The sequence below is a fragment of the Oncorhynchus nerka genome, linkage group LG4 (assembly GCF_034236695.1).
Source record: "Oncorhynchus nerka isolate Pitt River linkage group LG4, Oner_Uvic_2.0, whole genome shotgun sequence".
NCBI classification, from domain to species: Eukaryota; Metazoa; Chordata; class Actinopteri; order Salmoniformes; family Salmonidae; genus Oncorhynchus; species Oncorhynchus nerka.
Genome location: NC_088399.1, coordinates 47,308,304 through 47,327,508, shown reverse-complemented (window position 1 = coordinate 47,327,508; position 19,205 = coordinate 47,308,304). Strand labels below are relative to the sequence as shown.

Sequence of the window (19,205 nt, the reverse complement as noted above, 5' to 3'; positions counted from 1 at the left end):
ATTGTCCATGCAAGCAAGAAAGTTATACATTTTTGCTAATGCACTGGCTTGCAACAAACATGCAGGAATGCCTTAACAATTTGAATGTCATAATAACAAGACAAATGCACACAATGAAACATTGCTGCTATCCCAACCAATCTCCCAATGTTTCCGTAAACTGTGCTTAATCTAGAAGTGTAGTAGATTAAACTACTACGTATGGATCTCATGCTTATATACAGTATACAAACAAAAGTAAAACGGATTATTTCATCCCTTTATTGAAATGTAAGGACACTGATCAAATAAGACATTTACAGATACAAAACAAAACCATACAAATTAGGAGGTATTCTGCTCAGTTGCTAGGTAACTATATAGGTCAGAAGAACATTTATATGATGATGACTATCTGATGATAACAAGTCCATTGTGTTTTAAAAAGTAGGTTTAAATTCTACATTATTTAGTTATTCAAAGATGCAACAATAACATGGTAATGGTCGTAGTATAGTTCCAATAGGGCATGGGCATTGGTCAGTAGTGGTGACTATGTGCATCTACAGTATGTGCAGACAATGGGTGTGACATCATGCGGAATCAGATTGAACAGGACACGCTAGACACTCGGGTTTCAACATTTCTGGTAACTTTCCAAAAAATGTCCAGGTTTTCCAGAAAATCCTGGTTGGACAAGGGAATAATCAGTGAGGGAATCTTCCAACTGGGAATCCTCCAACTGATATTTATGGAAAAACCCATAATTTTGGGAAAGTTACCAGAAATATTGCAATCCTAACAGACACCAACTTCAGATTCTACTTCAAATAATACCTAAATTCAGCATCTCAGTAATGGGGTCCGTCAATCTTTAGCTTAATTTCAGTGCACGCATCGTTGTATATCTAAGATGAGGAAACGGCATCATTCCAAACAAGGCACTTCCCATTATTCTGATTCAGTCAATGAAAATAATAAATAAATCAATAATAAATAAACTTCCAGTCAAAAATTATATTTAACATTACTGGTTTTATAGGTAGTCGGTATATCATCGGATTCCCTTTTGACAAAATATGGCATTAAGGTAGTACTCATTCAATGTAAATTAAAATGGATGCAATTTGAGGAAAAAAAAAGAAAAAAAAGAGGTAACCCCCCCCAAACTGTTCTGTGCTTCTGACAGTAATACACATATAAGGCGACTGTCTCCTGAACTACTCTCCTTCACACCACAGTAGTGACACAGAAACAGAATGAGTGACCTTCCTGGTTGTGGTGAGGTGACATTGGGAATGACATGCAAGGCTGTGGGTGGGACTGTCCACAGACAGTGGAGTGGTGCAGGGATGCAGTCAGAAAAGATTTCATTTCACAAAAACACAAACCAACTACGAGAACTTAAGGTTCCAGCTCAGCAACAGGGTGTGGGTGAATTTACATGTCAATTCAGTTAATTCTAGTTCTTATTCCAATTTTCCTAGCCTAGTGGTTAGAGCGTTGGACCAATAACCGAAAGGTTGTCATAAGATCGAATCCCCGAGCTGACAAGGTCAAATCTATCGTTCTGCCCTTGAACAAGGCAGTTAACCCACTGTTCCTAGGCCGTCATTGAAAATAAGAATTTGTTCTTAACTGACTTGCCTAGTTAAATAAAGGTAAAATAAAAAATGCATTTCAATGAGAAATGTGGAATTGGAATTTCAGTTGACATTCAGAATTGACTGAATTGAATTGAAATGGAATTGAACCCAAACCTGCAGAAGATCACACACTGTATGTATATTTATATATCCATCATCAACCGAAGCTCCCCATCCACAGGTTTCGTCACCAATATGGTTGAAAAGAAGTTCAATTACGTTAAATGGTATTATAAACAAAAGTATTTATAGTTGTAATTTATCATATAATTAGTGTTAGCTTTTGTAATCATGCAGCAGGACTAAAAGGCAACGGGTCAAACTAAGGTGAAAGGTTAGGGGTCAAATGTCAGGGGTCAAGGTGGTGATGTCATGTGGCAAGGTGTGCTACAGAAGAACATCCAGTACTGACTGCCTGCCTGCCTGTCTGCCTGTCTGTCTGTCACAGCTGTACAGAATTACATATTTACAAAGGGCGGGGGTGCTATGCAGTGTCGAGCACTAGCACTAACACCTGTGGAAATAATCACATGAAAACACACCAATCTGTCACCCACACAGGAGACAAACCCAAGGACCAAACCTAGAGGTTATTAAAACATAGCAATACAGTCACATAGGGGAAAGTGAATGGAGGTTTATACACTGCTCAAAAAAATAAAGGGAACACTTAAACAACACAATGTAACTCCAAGTCAATCACACTTCTGTGAAATCAAACTGTCCACTTAGGAAGCAACACTGATTGACAATACATTTCACATGCTGTTGTGCAAATGGAATAGACAACAGGTGGAAATTATAGGCATTTAGCAAGACACCCCCAATAAAGGAGTGGTTCTGCAGGTGGGGACAACAGACCACTTCTCAGTTCCTATGCTTCCTGGCTGATGTTTTGGTCACTTTTGAATGCTGGCGGTGCTTTCACTCTAGTGGTAGCATGAGACGGAGTCTACAACCCACACAAGTGGCTCAGGTAGTGCAGCTCATCCAGAATGGCACATCAATGCGAGATGTGGCAAGAAGGTTTCCTGTGTCTGTCAGCATAGTGTCCAGAGCATGGAGGCGTGGAGGAGGCCGTAGGAGGACAAACAACCCAGCAGCAGGACCGCTACCTCCGCCTTTGTGCAAGGAGGAGCAGGAGGAGCACTGCCAGAGCCCTGCAAAATGACCTCCAGCAGGCCACAAATGTGCATGTGTCTGCTCAAACGGTCAGAAACAGACTCCATGAGGGTGGTATGAGGGCCGACGTCCACAGGTCGGGGTTGTGCTTACAGCCCAACACCGTGTAGGACGTTTGGCATTTGCCAGAGAACACCAAGATTGGCAAATTCGCCACTGGCGCCCTGTGCTCTTCACAGATGAAAGCAGGTTCACACTGAGCACATGTGACAGACGTGACAGTCTGGAGACGCCGTGGAGAACGTTCTGCTGCCTGCAACATCCTCCAGCATGACCGGTTTGGCGGTGGGTCAGCCATGGTGTGGGGTGGCATTTCTTTGGGGGGCCGCACAGCCCTCCATGTGCTCGCCAGAGGTAGCCTGACTGCCATTAGGTACCGAGATGAGATCCTCAGACCCCTTGTGAGACCATATGCTGGTGCGGTTGGCCCTGGGTTCCTCCTAATGCAAGACAATGCTAGACCTCATGTGGCTGGAGTCTGTCAGCAGTTCCTGCAAGAGAAAGGCATTGATGCTATGGACTGGCCCGCCCGTTCCCCAGACCTGAATCCAATTGAGCACATCTGGGACATCATATCTCGCTCCATTGCACCACAGACTGTCCAGTAGTTGGAGGATGCTTTAGTCCAGGTCTGGGAGGAGATCCCTCAGGAGACCATCCGCCACCTCATCAGGAGCATGCCCAGGCATTGTAGGGAGGTCATACAGGCACGTGGAGGCCACACACACTACTGAGCCTCATTTTGACTTGTTTTAAGGACATTACATCAACATTGGATCAGCCTGTAGTGTGGTTTCCCACTTTAATTTTGAGTGTGACTCCAAATTCAGAGCTCCATGGGTTGATAAATTTGATTTCCATTGATAATTTTTGTGTGATTTTGTTGTCAGCACATTCAACTATGTAAAGAAAAAAGTATTTAATAAGAATATTTCATTCATTCAGATCTAGGATGTGTTATTTTAGTGTTCCCTTTATTTTTTTGAGCAGTGTATATTGCTGTACAGTATTGTATGAAAAGGGCCCACTTTGCCACATCGACTGAAGAACAGGCGCCTGCAAGGAATTTGGGTTACCAGCAGCCGGTCAATTTACACTTCACAGAAAGATGACTGTCTCAGTGTTTTTTGTGTGTTTTTTTTAATGGTGCCATATTTTGATGGAGGATGGGGTGTATAAGTAAAGTAACAAGAAGTTCATATTTCATTGTTTTTTCTTTTTGAATGAAAATGCAAGCTTAATAATCATTATTCTTTACGTTTTCTTAAATCCCTTTTAAGATGATACTTTTTTTCTTTTTAATAATCTTTGTTCTTTTTCAGGTTTTGGTGGGTTGGTTGGTTGGACATTGCATTTCACCTTCTGAAGAACATTGGGTTGCGCAGGCAGGCTGCTAGTCACCTGCAACACCCCAGGGGTCCTGCGGAGGTCTCCAGGCTGCTGTCAGTGTCTGAGGCCAGTGTCTGGTCGGTGGACATGGAGGAGATATCGTTGACGGAGGGGGAAAGGAGGCTCTCACCACTGCTGTTCACGGCTGCACCTGTGCTGAGGGAATCAACAGACAGCCGGGTTACAACGAACTAAGAGCCCCACAGACCAGGGTTGGGTTCATTTCCATTTAAATTCCAGTCAATTAAGGAAGTACACTGAAATTCAAATTCCAATTTACTTCATTGCTTTTCAATTAGAAAAATGTGGAATTGGAATTCCGTTTGCCTTCTGAATTGACTGTAATTTTAATGGAATTGACCCCAGCCCTGCCACAGACACTACTGGACATTCTCAGTCAGTCACACGCCTTATTGTGACACATAACCCCACACAGAAACTCGACACTCGGTCACAACACAACCAAATAGTACACCCAGAACCCCACATACAAACACATCACAGTGTGTCACCAGACAGGTGAGAGGCGAGTTAAGGCTGGGGTACTCTGTCGGCATCTCCTTAAATACAATAATATCACATTAGTGTAATAATAAGAATGTAATATTTTTATGTTAAGATGTAGTTCCCTATCTACCTACCTGTCTTTGGAAACATTACAGATCAGGGAGACATTTCAGCATTCATGTGCAACTTTTTACCACTAGATGGTGATACATTTCTGCAGACATGCTTAGGCTACAGGACAGAATAGTACAGTACAGTATTTTAATGCACTGTAGGTACACAGTATGGATAGTAGCCAGACCATTTCTAATACAATATAAATATATTTGAGGCAAATGTCTTTCAATAGGCAGTCCTGTTTGTCTTAAGTTTCATCTTGGAAGCAAGAGTTTGGTGAGTGGACAGTTATGCTTTTAAGATGAATAAACGTTTGCCGGTGTTCTGGCTTGTTAGGATGTTTAACCGAGGGTTACATTTATACAAATGTTGAATTATACTGGGTTTGTTTTCCAATCATTTAAAAATTTTTTTTTTTTTAAAGTCATCCCAAGTGGATGGGGTTGGTCACGGGGGATATAATATAATATATATATATACATATATATATTTTTTATTATCCTTAAAATATGCATATTGCATAAGATACATAAGGTAACTGAGGTGGTTCCCTCCAGAATCCCTTCCCTATGTGTAAACTTGATTGTGTTCACCCTAGATAGAGCTCTACTGAGGTTCGGTTTAACATGGTAGTATTTTGCTCTAGTCTAGGAGAGGTAGATGCAGCCTTCCAACAGAGGTAAGGCCAGCATGGGGTTCCAAGGTTTTCTTCTGGGTATTTTGTTGTTTTTAGCAGTTTTTTAATTTTATTTATACAATGCTCAAAAAAATAAAGGGAACACTAAAATAACACATCCTAGATCTGAATGAATGAAATATTCTTATTAAATACTTTTTTCTTTACATAGTTGAATGTGCTGACAACAAAATCACACAAAAATTATTAATGGAAATCAAATTTATCAACCCATGGAGGTCTGGACATGGAGTCACACTCAAAATTAAAGTGGAAAACCACACTACAGGCTGATCCAACTTTGATGTAATGTCCTTAAAACAAGTCAAAATGAGGCTCAGTAGTGTGTGTGGCCTCCACGTGCCTGTATGACCTCCCTACAACGCATGGGCATGCTCCTGATAAGGTGGCGGGTGGTCTCCTGAGGGATCTCCTCCCAGACCTGGACTAAAGCATCCACCAACTAGTGGCGTTGGTGGATGGAGCGAGATATGATGTCCCAGATGTGCTCAATTGGATTCAGGTCTGGCGAACGGGTGGGCCAGTCCATAGCATCAATGCCTTCCTCTTGCAAGAACTGCTGACACACTCCAGCCACATGAGGTCTAGCATGGTCTTACATTAGGAGGAACCCAGGGCCAACCACACCAGCATATGGTCTCACAAGGGGTCTGAGGATCTCATCTCGTTACCTAATGGCAGTCAGGCTACCTCTGGCGAGCACATGGAGGCCCCCCAAAGAAATGCCACCCCACACCATGACTGACCCACCGCCAAACCGGTCATGCTGGAGGATGTTGCAGGCAGCAGAACGTTCTCCACGGCGTCTCCAGACTGTCACGTCTGTCACATGTGCTCAGTGTGAACCTGCTTTCATCTGTGAAGAGCACAAGGGCGCCAGTGGCGAATTTGCCAATCTTGGTGTTCTCTGGCAAATGCCAAACGTCCTGCACGGTGTTGGGCTGTAAGCACAACCCCCACCTGTGGACGTCGGGCCCTCAAACCACCCTCATGGAGTCTGTTTCTGACCATTTGAGCAGACACATGCACATTTGTGGCCTGCTGGAGGTCATTTTCCAGGGCTCTGGCAGTGTTCCTCCTGCTCCTCCTTGCACAAAGGCGGAAGTAGCGGTCCTGCTGCTGGGTTGTTGGCCTCCTCCATGTCTCCTGATGTACTGGCCTGTCTCCTGGTAGCGCCTCCATGCTCTGGACACTACGCTGACAGACACAGCAAACCTTCTTGCCACATCTCGCATTGATGTGCCATCCTGGATGAGCTGCACTACCTGAGCCACTTGTGTGGGTTGTAGACTCCGTCTCATGCTACCACTAGAGTGAAAGCACCGCCAGCATTGAAAAGTGACCAAAACATCAGCCAGGAAGCATAGGAACTGAGAAGTGGTCTGTGGTCACCACCTGTAGAACCACTCCTTTATTGGGGGTGTCTTGCTAATTGCCTATAATTTCCACCTGTTGTCTATTCCATTTGCACAACAGCATGTGAAATCAGTGTTGCTTCCCAAGTGGACAGTTTGATTTCACAGAAGTGTGATTGACTTGGAATTACATTGTGTTGTTTAAGTGTTCCCTTTATTTTTTTGAGCAGTGTATTATAGTGATGGGGAAATATTTTAACGCACAGGTTGTTCTGGCTAACCTCTATGGTCCTAATTGGGATGACGCTGCATTTTTCTCAGACCTCATTGCAACACTTCCTGACCTTAACTCTCATCATTTGATACTGAGTGGAGATTTCAATTGTGTATTACATCCAAGTCTAGGCAGATCTAGACCAAAGCCCAACAATGTAATTTCAAAATCAGGTGCAGTAATCAAATCATTTCTAGAATCCTATAATTTGTCTGATCCATGAAGCAGGAGCAATCCCACTGCTAAACAGTACTCCTTTTGTTTATCCAGTCCACCACTCATACACTACGATTGACTTTTTCCTGCTGGATAATATAATTATTCATTTTGTAACTAATAGCCAATATCACAGCATCGTTTTCTCAGACCATAGCCCTGTCCAGCTAGATATCCGCTTTCCGGACAGTACTGCATCACAACGCGCATGGCGAATTGACCCACTACTAGTATAGTAGTAGTGCCTTTAAAAAATACATATCAACTCACATTGATGTCTTTTTACAGATCAACTGCACTCCTGACGTGTCTCACTCTACTGTGTGGGAGTCGTTAAAAGCATATCTAAGGGGCCAAATTATTTCATACACAGCGTATGACAAACAGCGCACTAAACGCTTATCGGAGCTATCTCAACTCATTCTAGATGTGGACAATAGATATGCCTCTTCTCCGATTCCTGAACTCTACAAAGAGAATGCTACACCAATCGGAATTTGACAATCTTTCCACTGAACAAACGGAGCAGCTTCTGTTTAAGTCGAGGCAGACATTTTACGAACACGGAGAGAAAGGTGGCAAATTGTTATCTCACCAGCTTCGCCAATCCGCTGCTAGCAGCACCATACCTGAAATGTGTGTTGCAGCTGATTTAACTTCTACCAATCCCAAATAAATCAACAATCAATTTAAGCAATTCTACTCTGCTCTTTACTCGTCAGTGGCTCTTCCTGACACATCTCGTATGCATGCATTTCTAGACAATCTGGACATCCCCTGTCTCATCTCAGATGAACAAACTAACATGGATGCCTCAATAAATGATGATGAAGCTACTCTGGCAATCCAGTCCATGCAGAGCAGTAAAGCTCCTGGGCCTAATGGCTTCCCTATTGAATTTTATAAAGCATTCTCCTTTAAACTATCCCCTAGGCTCAGCTCAATATACAATGAAATCCTTTCTAGTCAGAAACTGCCCCAGACATTTAACCAGGTGACCCATTCTGTTTTTCTTAAAAAGGACAAGAACCCCCTAGACTGTGGCTCATACCGCCCCATAAGCCTTTTGTGCTGCGATTATAAAATTCTCACTAAGGTCCTCTCATGCCGTTTAAAGACAGTGATGCTTAATATAATTAACTCTGACCAAACCAGATTTTTCTCAGGTAGGCAATCTTTCTATAATATGCGGCGGATATTTAAAGTTCTTTATTCTGCCCACTCAACTCGACAGCCAGAGGTCGTCATCTCTCTTTATGCTGAGAAGGCTTTCGACCGGGTTGAGTGGGGATATCTATTTACAGTACCAGAGAGATTTGGGTTTGGCCCGTCATTCCTTTCCTGGATGAAGATTTTGTACTCGTCCCCAGTGGCTTCTGTTCGCACCAAGAATGTTACCTCAAGCTACTTCCCTCTCCCACAGGGTTACGAATTGATTCATTTGAAATGACTCGTTCAGACATCTTACTGTAATATGCAGAACTCAAGAGGTCCTCATTAATCTTTCCTTTAGAGGATTAGATAGAGCCATTTGCTCTGAAGTTAAATGAAATAGCCCTATCTATAATTTCTTGTAGATTAAAATCTGATTGAGCTCGTTCTGTTTTCCCGGGCTGGAATTGACACCGGCATAACATGGTATGGCAGAATGGGTAACCCCTTGCCCCCTATGACATGGTTGTCTAAAAACATTAGCAGAAAACAAATAGATGAGGGGTCACCTTGTTCATGGTGTCCCACACAGCTGATTCAAAAACCAAGACGTGCACCCACGGGGGCCCCAGGACCGAGTTTGGGAAACTGACCAAGTTAAAGAGCAGAATTTTAAACTAAAGATACAAATAATTAAGCAAGTAGGAAGACAAAAGGTGTTTGGTTCTTGTAAAAGCCCTATGCTCCCATAGCGATAGAACAGTTTTATTTATTTGTATACTCCTATCTTCCCGGAGCAGACATTTAAGCTTCCTGTTGAATCTGTGACGTTAAACTATCGTAGGTAGCCAGCAAACCTCAAGTCTTTGTCCTAGACAAAGCATCAGACTACGAAAGATGACCAGATACAAAAGATCTACCGTACCTGGTCTTGTGTGGCTCAATTGGTAAAGCATGACACTTGCAACACCAGAGTCGTGGGTTCGATTCCCAATGGGGGACAAGTATGAAAAATGAATGCACTAAGTCGCTCTGTATCTGTCTACTAAAATGTAAATGTAACAAGCCAGTTAAGAGAAAAAGTGGGTTTGCTAAGGCTTGCTAAAACAATCCCTCTCGGTCCAGAGCATGCCAATGGTGCGGTGATATGTAGGCAGACCAGTAGTCTCCTGTTTGTGTCTGTAGCAGTGGGAGGCAGGTGATTAAAGGACAGTGGAATACATTTCATCTGACCTCCAATAAAACAGGGAGGCAAAATCACCATTTATGGGTTCATACATAGATTGTGTCCAATAACAGAATAACATGCTTACTCTAATGCTATCCATCTATGTAAGCCCTGAGCCAAGTGGTGCTGAAAGGCAGGGCTTTAGAGCCTGGTCCTGCTACTGCTGTGAAATATTGCCATCTGGGGCTCTTCAGCTGCACTGTGTCTGTCCTCAGCACTAGGAATACCCATCTGCTTAATTGCAGAGTTCTAGAGAGGAAGGGAGACAGAGAAAGGTAGACCGTGAAGGGAGAGAGCTACAGTATCACACTGCGTATTAAATTAATCCCAAGGTAGCAGTTTAGCTGTATCACTGTCCAAGAGCCCATAACAGGCATGTAAGGGGTTCCCTCTGTCGATCCCAAGCCATCCAGAAAACATTCTCTGCAGAAATTTGTTGCAGAGAACGACCGAGGCAAGTTGTTTTCCTCTCTCATCAACACTAGACTCTGGATGGACGCCATAATAATGTTACCAATACTGTGCCATCATGATTCCACACTGCTCCACAGTGGCCATACAGGTGAATGACACGCAGCTGCCGCTTTGGTAAACACTCCAATATTACATTTTTTACTGAAAATGAGATGAGTTCTAGTGCTATCTAGAAGAGTATGGACCAAGGACCCCAGCCTTAAATCATGATATGTGACAGTGCATACACAAAACATAGCCTACATGATATTTGCAGAGAGTAGGTGGATAGCAACCTTTTTAATCAATCCACATTAACACTGCTCTGTTACTCAATATAGAGTGGAGTCACATATATCTTTCTTAACACTTAATTGCATACAGTAATACCATTCAAATAAAGATGAATCACTAAACATACACAAAACATGCAAGTTTGGTCAAAAATTACCAAATCTACAGTTTAGATCAGGTGTGGGCAATTCCAGTCCCGAGGGCCTGATTGGTGTCACAGTTTTGCCCCAGCTAACACACCTGACTCTAATAATCACCTAATCATGATCTTCAGTTTAGAATGCAATTGAAAATCAGCTGTGTTGGATAGGGATGTAGAAAAAGTGTGACACTAATCACACCCTCTAGTACTGGAGTTGCCCACCCCTGGTTTAGATGGATACTTTTACATACAGATATAATTACTCATCTACAAATTCCTACAGATATAACACTTATGTAGCCTATCAATTATATTTGTCTCGGGAAAACAAGATGGGAGACAAAGACGCATGGGTCAACGCACAGATGGATTTCTGTTACAAGAAGACCCCAGTGATTTTACAGTATTATTAAATCAACTTACAGAGGGACTAGGTTATGCACTGAGAGTACCTGAGGGAGAGGGTTGTCCCTTCACCACCCCGTTCTTCGTCCTCTCCTCAAAGTTCATCACCTCTTTGTAGATTAGTTCTGAAAAGAGAGAGAGGGAGAGCGAGCATGAGAGAGAGAAAGGAGATGGAGAGACCGAAAGAAAAGGGGAGGAAAAAACATTAAAATACCAGCACAGAAATCTATTCTCTGCTTTAGCTGTCTCTTCGGAGCCAAGGTGGCGAATCGCATCTCTGCATGTCTGGCAGACATATCAGTGTGGATGACGGATCACCACCTCAAGCTGAACCTCGGCAAGACGGAGCTGCTCTTCCTCCCGGGGAAGGACTGCCCATTCCATGATCTCGCCATCACGGTTGACAACTCCATTGTGTCCTCCTCCCAGAGCGCTAAGAACCTTGGCGTGATCCTGGACAACACCCTGTCGTTCTCAACTAACATCAAGGCGGTGGCCCGTTCTTGTAGGTTCATGCTCTACAACATCCGCAGAGTACGACCCTGCCTCACACAGGAAGCAGCGCAGGTCCTAATCCAGGCACTTGTCATCTCCCGTCTGGATTACTGCAACTCGCTGTTGGCTGGGCTCCCTGCCTGTGCCATTAAACCCCTACAACTCATCCAGAACGCCGCAGCCCGTCTGGTGTTCAACCTTCCCAAGTTCTCTCACGTCACCCCGCTCCTCCGCTCTCTCCACTGGCTTCCAGTTGAAGCTCGCATCCACTACAAGACCATGGTGCTTGCCTACGGAGCTGTGAGGGGAACGGCACCTCAGTACCTCCAGGCTCTGATCAGGCCCTACACCCAAACAAGGGCACTGCGTTCATCCACTTCTGGCCTGCTCGCCTCCCTACCACTGAGGAAGTACAGTTCCCGCACAGCCCAGTCAAAACTGTTCGCTGCTCTGGCCCCCCAATGGTGGAACAAACTCCCTCACGATGCCAGGACAGCGGAGTCAATCACCACCTTCCGGAGACACCTGAAACCCCACCTCTTTCAGGAATACCTAGGATAGGATAAAGTAATCCTTCTCACCCCCCTTAAAAGATTTAGATGCACTATTGTAAAGTGGCTGTTCCACTGGATGTCTTAAGGTGAACGCACCAATTTGTAAGTCGCTCTGGATAAGAGCGTCTGCTAAATGACTTAAATGTAAATGTCTTGTTGTAAGTCTAATTACCATGGGAAGGCTACAAGGTCATTGGAAATGTTAATATACAAAGTTAGTAAACAGAAACAAATAGAAAACAGATAGGAATACTTAATTGTTGACAAGCTTCTACAGTAGGTAACTAGATACACAAGAGAATAGAGAAAAGCAGTGAATGTAAGTTGGGAATTGTCTCCCTAGAGACCACAAACGTTAAAACTTACAAATAATTTAGCTTTTATTCAGAGATCCTACCTTATTCAGAGATACTCCCAAAAGAGGCATCCATAGCAATAGAATTAGTAACTATAAAGGAATATGACATGTTTACCTTTCCATTCATCGATAGAGTGTTCTCTCTCATCCAGCTGTTTGTCGTAGATAGCAGGAGGAGGCTGGAGGGAGAAAGATACATCGACTGTTTGCTGAACCTGGTTTTAGCAATGGCTAACAGATTGGTGATATCTAAGAAATGCCAGTATCATGACAGCATTTAAATTATCCCTTGAAAAGAATACAATTTAAAGTTTCAACTATAAATTAAATGACACAAGCTCTAAATATGTGCAACACTAGCCAAAATATGTAGTAGCCGCAGGCACGCACGCATCCACACAATGCATGAGAGTTGTGTAAATCAGCAGAGGGGACATAATATACACTCTCAGCATCAGTTGCATGAGGTGTTTGAACAGCCAAACCCATTTACTGCACAGAACAAGTGTAAAGGTCAAGTAAAAGCAGAACAGAGATCATGATGAGAACAAAGAATGGTAAGATACAGAGGTGGGTTGGGATGACAATAGGCTACCGAATTGAGATGAAGAATGAAACGGAAGATATTTCTTACAATCATTTACAATGCCTCTTTCATGACAATGAATCTCTGAACAACTAAGACAATCTTCTCTAGTTTTCCTTTATGATTGGATGATTGACAGGAAGAAGGACAACACCTCCTCTGGGGATGTAGTAATGATAATAATAATAATAATATTTAACTTGTAGAGCCTACAGACCAGGCCCTTCAAATATTTCCATATGAATATGTTGTTGTCTAACATCCTATAGGCATGCCAGCCTATATTGCTTTCCATTAGTGAGGAGAAAGCCACACAGACACAGCACAGCATATATACATTCTGCCATGTCATCTAAAAGAAGTGTTATAATGCACAATAAAATGTAATATAACTCATTATAAATTCCCTTAGAAGTCATTATGTATGTGCCTTATAGAACATGCTACTGAGGGGTTTCTTTGGATGGTGCAACTTTGGTCATATTATATTTGTAAAGCTCTATATGCTGTACAGTTTTTATATGCTGTCCTATATACTGTACACTTACAACCAAAAAGGTAGCACCATTTTTCTAAGAGGTCATTGAAAAAGAGCTGAAGATTGGATTTTGGACAGCCGCCCCAAAATATATGTAGTACAGTTTTGTACAGTCATATCATGTTTGCAATGCTCTATATGTTGTATGATATATTTCTCTTGAGGTAGTATAGTTTTTATTTACCATTGATATTTGGACGAGATCCCTGGCCTTCGTCAGCATGAAATGACAATAGAGAGGGGGGGAAAAAAACAGTACAACATTGGTTTCAGGGAAATGGTAATGCCATAGATGGCCAATATAATATATATACAGTATATATACTGTATTTCACATCTATACATCCTCATATATGCTACATCAACTAGCATCGTCATGTAGGGTATCACTTTTTGGTAATATTTGCTATGATAAACTAAAATGTATGTTTTAACAAAAGAATGAGGCATGCTACAAATTAAATATACACATTAACATAGTCATAATACTTTAAAATGCATATTCCTATTTTCAAAGAAAGATATTATAGTGAAGTAGTGTGATTCGCTCTCAAATAAGGAAGTAACAATAAACTTGATCAATTTATTCATTGATCTTGTTGAGAGGCATTGATACACTTCTTTTTATATAAAGTCGTAGCCTGAAATCCAAACTAATATACAATGCATTCAGAAAGTATTATATTGCTACAGCCTTATTCTAAAATGGATTCAATATTTTTTTGTCCTCAGTCTAAACACAATAACCCATAATGATGAAGTGAAAACAGGTTTCTTGATATTTTTGCTGATGTATTAAAAATTAAAAACAGAAATACCTCATTTACATAAGTATTCAGACCCTTTGCTATGAGCATTGAAATTGAGCTCAGGTGCATCCTGTTTCAATTGATCATCCTTGAGATGTTTCTACAACTTGATTGGAGTCCAACTGTGGTAAAATCAATTGATTGGACATGATTTGGAAAGGCACACACCTGTCTATATAAGGTCCCACAGTTAACAGTGCATGTCAGAGCAAAAACCAAGCCATGAGGTAGAAGGAATTGTCCATAGAGCTCCGAGACAGGGACAGATCTGGGGAAGGGTAACAAAACATTTATGCAGCATTGAAGGTCCCCGAAGAACACAGTGGCCTCCATCATTCTTAAATGGAAGAACTTTGGAACCACCAAGACTCTTCCTAGAGTTGGGCCTTAGTCAGGAAGGTGACCAAGAACCTGATGGTCACTCTGACAGAGCTCCAGAGTTCCTCTGTGGAGATGGGAGAACCTTCCAGAAGGACAACCATCTCTGCAGCACTCCATAAATCAAGCCTTTATGGTAGAGTGACTAGACGGAAGCCACTCCTCAGTAAAAGGCACATGACAGCCCGGCTGAGGTTTGCCAAAAGGCACCGAAAGGACTCTCAGACCATGAGAAACAAGATTTTCTGGTCTGGTGAAACCAAAGCATCACTTCTGGAGGAAACCTGGCACCATCCCTACAGTGAATCATGGTGGTGACAGCATCATGCTGTGCTGTGGGGATGGTTTGCAGCGACATGGACTGGGATACTAGTCAGGATCGAGGGAAAGATGAACGGAGCAATGTGCAGAGAGTTCCTTGATGAACATCTGATCCAGACTGCTCAGGAAAGTTCACCTTCCAACAGGACAACGACCCTAAGCACACAGCCTAGAAAACACAGGAGTGATTTCAGGACAAGTCTCTGAATGTCCGAGAATGGCCCAGGCAGAGCCCGGACTTGAAACCGATCGAACATCTCTGATGAGACCAGAAAATAGCTATGCAGCGACACTCCCCAATCCAACCTGACAGAGCTTGAGAGGATCTGCAGAGAAGAATGGGAGAAACTTCCCAAATACAGGTGTGCCAAGGTTGTAGCGTCATACCCAAGAAGACTCGAGGCTGTAATCACTGCCAAAGGTGCTTCAACAAAGTACTGAGTAAAGGGTCTGAATATTTATGTAAATGTGATATATTTTTATTTTATTTTATTTTTTTCACCTTTATTTAACCAGGTAGGCAAGTTGAGAACAAGTTTTCATTTACAATTGCGACCTGGCCAAGATAAAGCAAAGCAGTTCAACACATACAACAACACAGAGTTACACATGGAGTAAAACAAACATACAGTCAATAAATAATACAGTAGAAAAATAAGTCTATATACAATGTGAGCAAGTGAGGTGAGATAAGGAAGGTAAAGGCAAAAAAGGCCAAGGTGGCGAAGTAAATACAATATAACAAGTAAAACACTGGAATGGTTGATTTGCAGTGGAAGAATGTGCAAAGTAGAGATAGAAATAAGGGGGTGCAAAAGAGCAAAACAAATAAATACAGTTGGGAAAGAGGTAGTTGTTTGGGCTAAATTATAGATGGGCTATGTACAGAGGTGCAGTAATCTGTGAGCTGCTCCGACAGCTGGTGCATAAAGGTAGTGAGGGAGATAAGTGTTTCCAGTTTCAGAGATTTTTGTAGTTCGTTCCAGTCATTGGCAGCAGAGAACTGGAAGGAGAGGCGGCCAAAGGAAGAATTGGTTTGGGGGGTGACCAGAGAGATATACCTGCTGGAGCGCGTGCTACAGGTGTGTGCTGCTATGGTGACCAGCGAGCTGAGATAAGGGGGGACTTTACCTAGCAGGGTCTTGTAGATGACCTGGAGCCAGTGGATTTTGCGACGAGTATGAAGCGAGGGCCAGCCAACGAGAGCATACAGGTCACAGTGGTGGGTAGTATATGGGGCTTTGGTGACAAAACGGATGGCACTGTGATAGACTGCATCCAATTTATTGAGTAGGGTATTGGAGGCTATTTTGTAAATGACATCGCCGAAGTCGACGATTGGTAGGATGGTCAGTTTTACAAGGGTATGTTTGGCAGCATGAGTGAAGGATGAGTGTTGCAAAATAGGAAGCCAATTCTAGATTTAACTTTTGATTGGAGATGTTTGATGTGAGTCTGGAAGGAGAGTTTACAGTCTAACCAGACACCTAGGTATTTGTAGTTGTCCACATATTCAAGTCAGAGCCGTCCAGAGTAGTGATGTTGGTGCCGGCAGCGATCGGTTGAAGAGCATGCATTTAGTTTTACTTGTATTTAAGAGCAATTGGAGGCCACGGAAGGAGAGTTGTATGGCATTGAAGCTCGCCTGGAGGGTTGTTAACAGTGTCCAAAGAAGAGCCAGAAGTATACAGAATGGTGTCGTCTGCTTAGAGGTGGATCAGAGATTCACCAGCAGCAAGAACAACATCATTGATGTATACAGAGAAGAGAGTCGGTCCAAGAATTGAACCCTGTGGCACCCCCATAGAGACTGCCAGAGGCCCGGACAACAGACCCTCCGATTTGACACACTGAACTCTATCAGAGAAGTAGTTGGTGAACCAGGCGAGGCAATCATTTGAGAAACCAAGGCTGTCGAGTCTGCCGATGAGGATGTGGTGATTGACAGAGTCGAAATATAAATTTTTATTTTCAATACATTTGCAAAAAAATCTCAACCTGTTTTTGCTTTGTCATTATGGGGTATTGTGTGTAGATTGACGAGGGGGAAAAACGATTTAATACATTTTAGAATAAGGCTGTAATGTAACAAAATGTGAAAAAAGTCAAGGAGTCTGAATACTTTTTGAATGCACTGTACTACATTTCATTATTGGGAACATATATACATGTGCTTATCATGCACCATGCCAGTCCTATGTACTGTATGTTTCACTGTATTACAGTTCAGGGAAAGCCATTCCTACTGTATTGCATTATGCATAGGAAAATAGGCCTACTTTGTGTGTGATGCATCTAAATAATTAATCAAGCAAGAGACAGCCTGCATATGGATTTTTCCCAATCTCGCTATCATCTCATAATGACAAAGGTCTTTAAGAGGGAATGACTATACTTAATACATAAGCACATAACCAGTGGACCTCAATAAATGCCTGCTATTATGCCTATTACGTTCCAGTAAGATCTGTCCTTATCACACAACTACCATCAATCACAACCCTTGGAGGAGAATGTAGTGTATTCTCCAAAAGTATCGACACTGTGTGTATGTGTCCTATTTGAGGAATCATGCACATTCCAGCAGGCAAAACAATCAGTTTAGCCTGCTGGGATGTATCTACAGTACATGATGGTCAGTAACATGCAAACATGTTTCTATGATTACACAATACCAGATAAGCCTAAGTGGGTCGGAGATGGCCATTAAAGGTCAAACCATGAAGACAAGCAGGGGTGACCAAAAAAGAAATATTATGAGATGTGAAAAAAAAGAAGAAAAGAAAGGCACTCTCTCTGGACAGTTCCCATAGAAACCAGTATGAGAGGGGAACTTAACATACAAAGAAAGCTGTCCATTTACCTACATTATATACACTGCTCAAAAGTATAAAGGGAACACTAAAAAACACATCCTAGATCTAAATGAATGAAATATTCTTATTAAATACTTTTTCTTTACATAGTTGAATGTGCTGACAACAAAATCACACAAAAATGATCAATGGAAATCAAATTTATCAACCCATGGAGGTCTAGACATGGAGTCACACTCAAAATTAAAGTGGAAAACCACACTACAGGCTGATCCAACTTTGATGTAATGTCCTTAAAACAAGTCAAAATGAGGCTCAGTAGTGTGTGTGGCCTCCACGTGCCTGTATGACCTCCCTACAACGCCTGGGCATGCTCCTGATGAGGTGGCGGATGGTCTCCTGAGGGATCTCCTCCCAGACTTGGACTAAAGCACAACCCCCACCTGTGGACGTCGGGCCCTCATTACCACCCTCATGGAGTCTGTTTCTGACCGTTTGAGCAGACACATGCACATTTGTGGCCTGCTGGAGGTCATTTTGCAGGGCTCTGGCAGTGCTCCTCCTGCTCCTCCTTGCACAAAGGCGGAGGTAACGGTCCTGCTGCTGAGTTGTTGCCCTCCTACGGCCTCCTCCACATCTCCTGATGTACTGGCCTGTCTCCTGGTAGCGCCTCCATGCTCTGGACACTACACTGACAGACACAGCAAACCTTCTTGCCACAGCTCGCATTGATGTGTCATCCTGGATGAGCTGCACTACCTGAGCCACTTGTGTGGGTTGTAGACTCCGTCTCATGCTACCACTAGAGTGAAAGCACCGCCAGCATTCAAAAGTGACCAAAACATCAGCCAGGAAGCATAGGAACTGAGAAGTGGTCTGTGGTCACCACCTGCAGAACCACTCCTTTATTGGGGGTGTCTTGCTAATTGCCTATAATTTCCACCTGTTGCCTATTCCATTTGCACAACACCATGTGAAATTATTTTAAATCAGTATTGCTTCCTAAGTGGACAGTTTGATTTCACAGAAGTGTGATTGACTTGGAGTTACATTGTGTTGTTTAAGTGTTCCCTTTATTTTTTTGAGCAGTGTATATCTTCACACCTCTAATACAAACAAGGCAAATGGAAACAGGCTTAACTAAATAGGCACTGAGCTATAGGATTGAGCAAGGGCTACTAATCTTGGGCTCCCGAGTGGCGCAGCGATCTAAGGCACTGCATGTCAGTGCTAGAGGTATCACTGCAGACCTTGGTTTGATTCCAGGCTGTATCACAACCGACCGTGATTGGGAGTCCCATAGGGCGGCGCACA

At 42.7% G+C, this 19,205-nt stretch overlaps 1 protein-coding gene across 3 annotated transcripts in view; it reads right to left on the bottom strand.

Annotated features, from left to right (window-relative positions):
• Nucleotides 1–247: 247 nt before the first annotated feature.
• Nucleotides 248–19,205, bottom strand: part of LOC115128757 (mitogen-activated protein kinase 10) — a 94,624-nt gene continuing 75,666 nt past the window's right edge. Inside the window, exons 10-13 of one of the 3 annotated variants that reach the window (XM_065017601.1) lie at nt 13,752–13,778; nt 12,559–12,622; nt 11,084–11,161; nt 248–4,347 (exon numbers count right to left, since the gene is read on the bottom strand). In XM_065017601.1, coding sequence (XP_064873673.1) covers nt 4,205–4,347; nt 11,084–11,161; nt 12,559–12,622; nt 13,752–13,778 — 312 coding nt within the window. In that variant the 3' untranslated portion in view covers nt 248–4,204. Of the gene's footprint in view, nt 4,353–11,054; nt 11,162–12,558; nt 12,623–13,751; nt 13,779–19,205 lie in introns of all 3 variants that reach the window. The other 2 variants (XM_065017603.1, XM_065017602.1) reach the window with 2 other exon arrangements.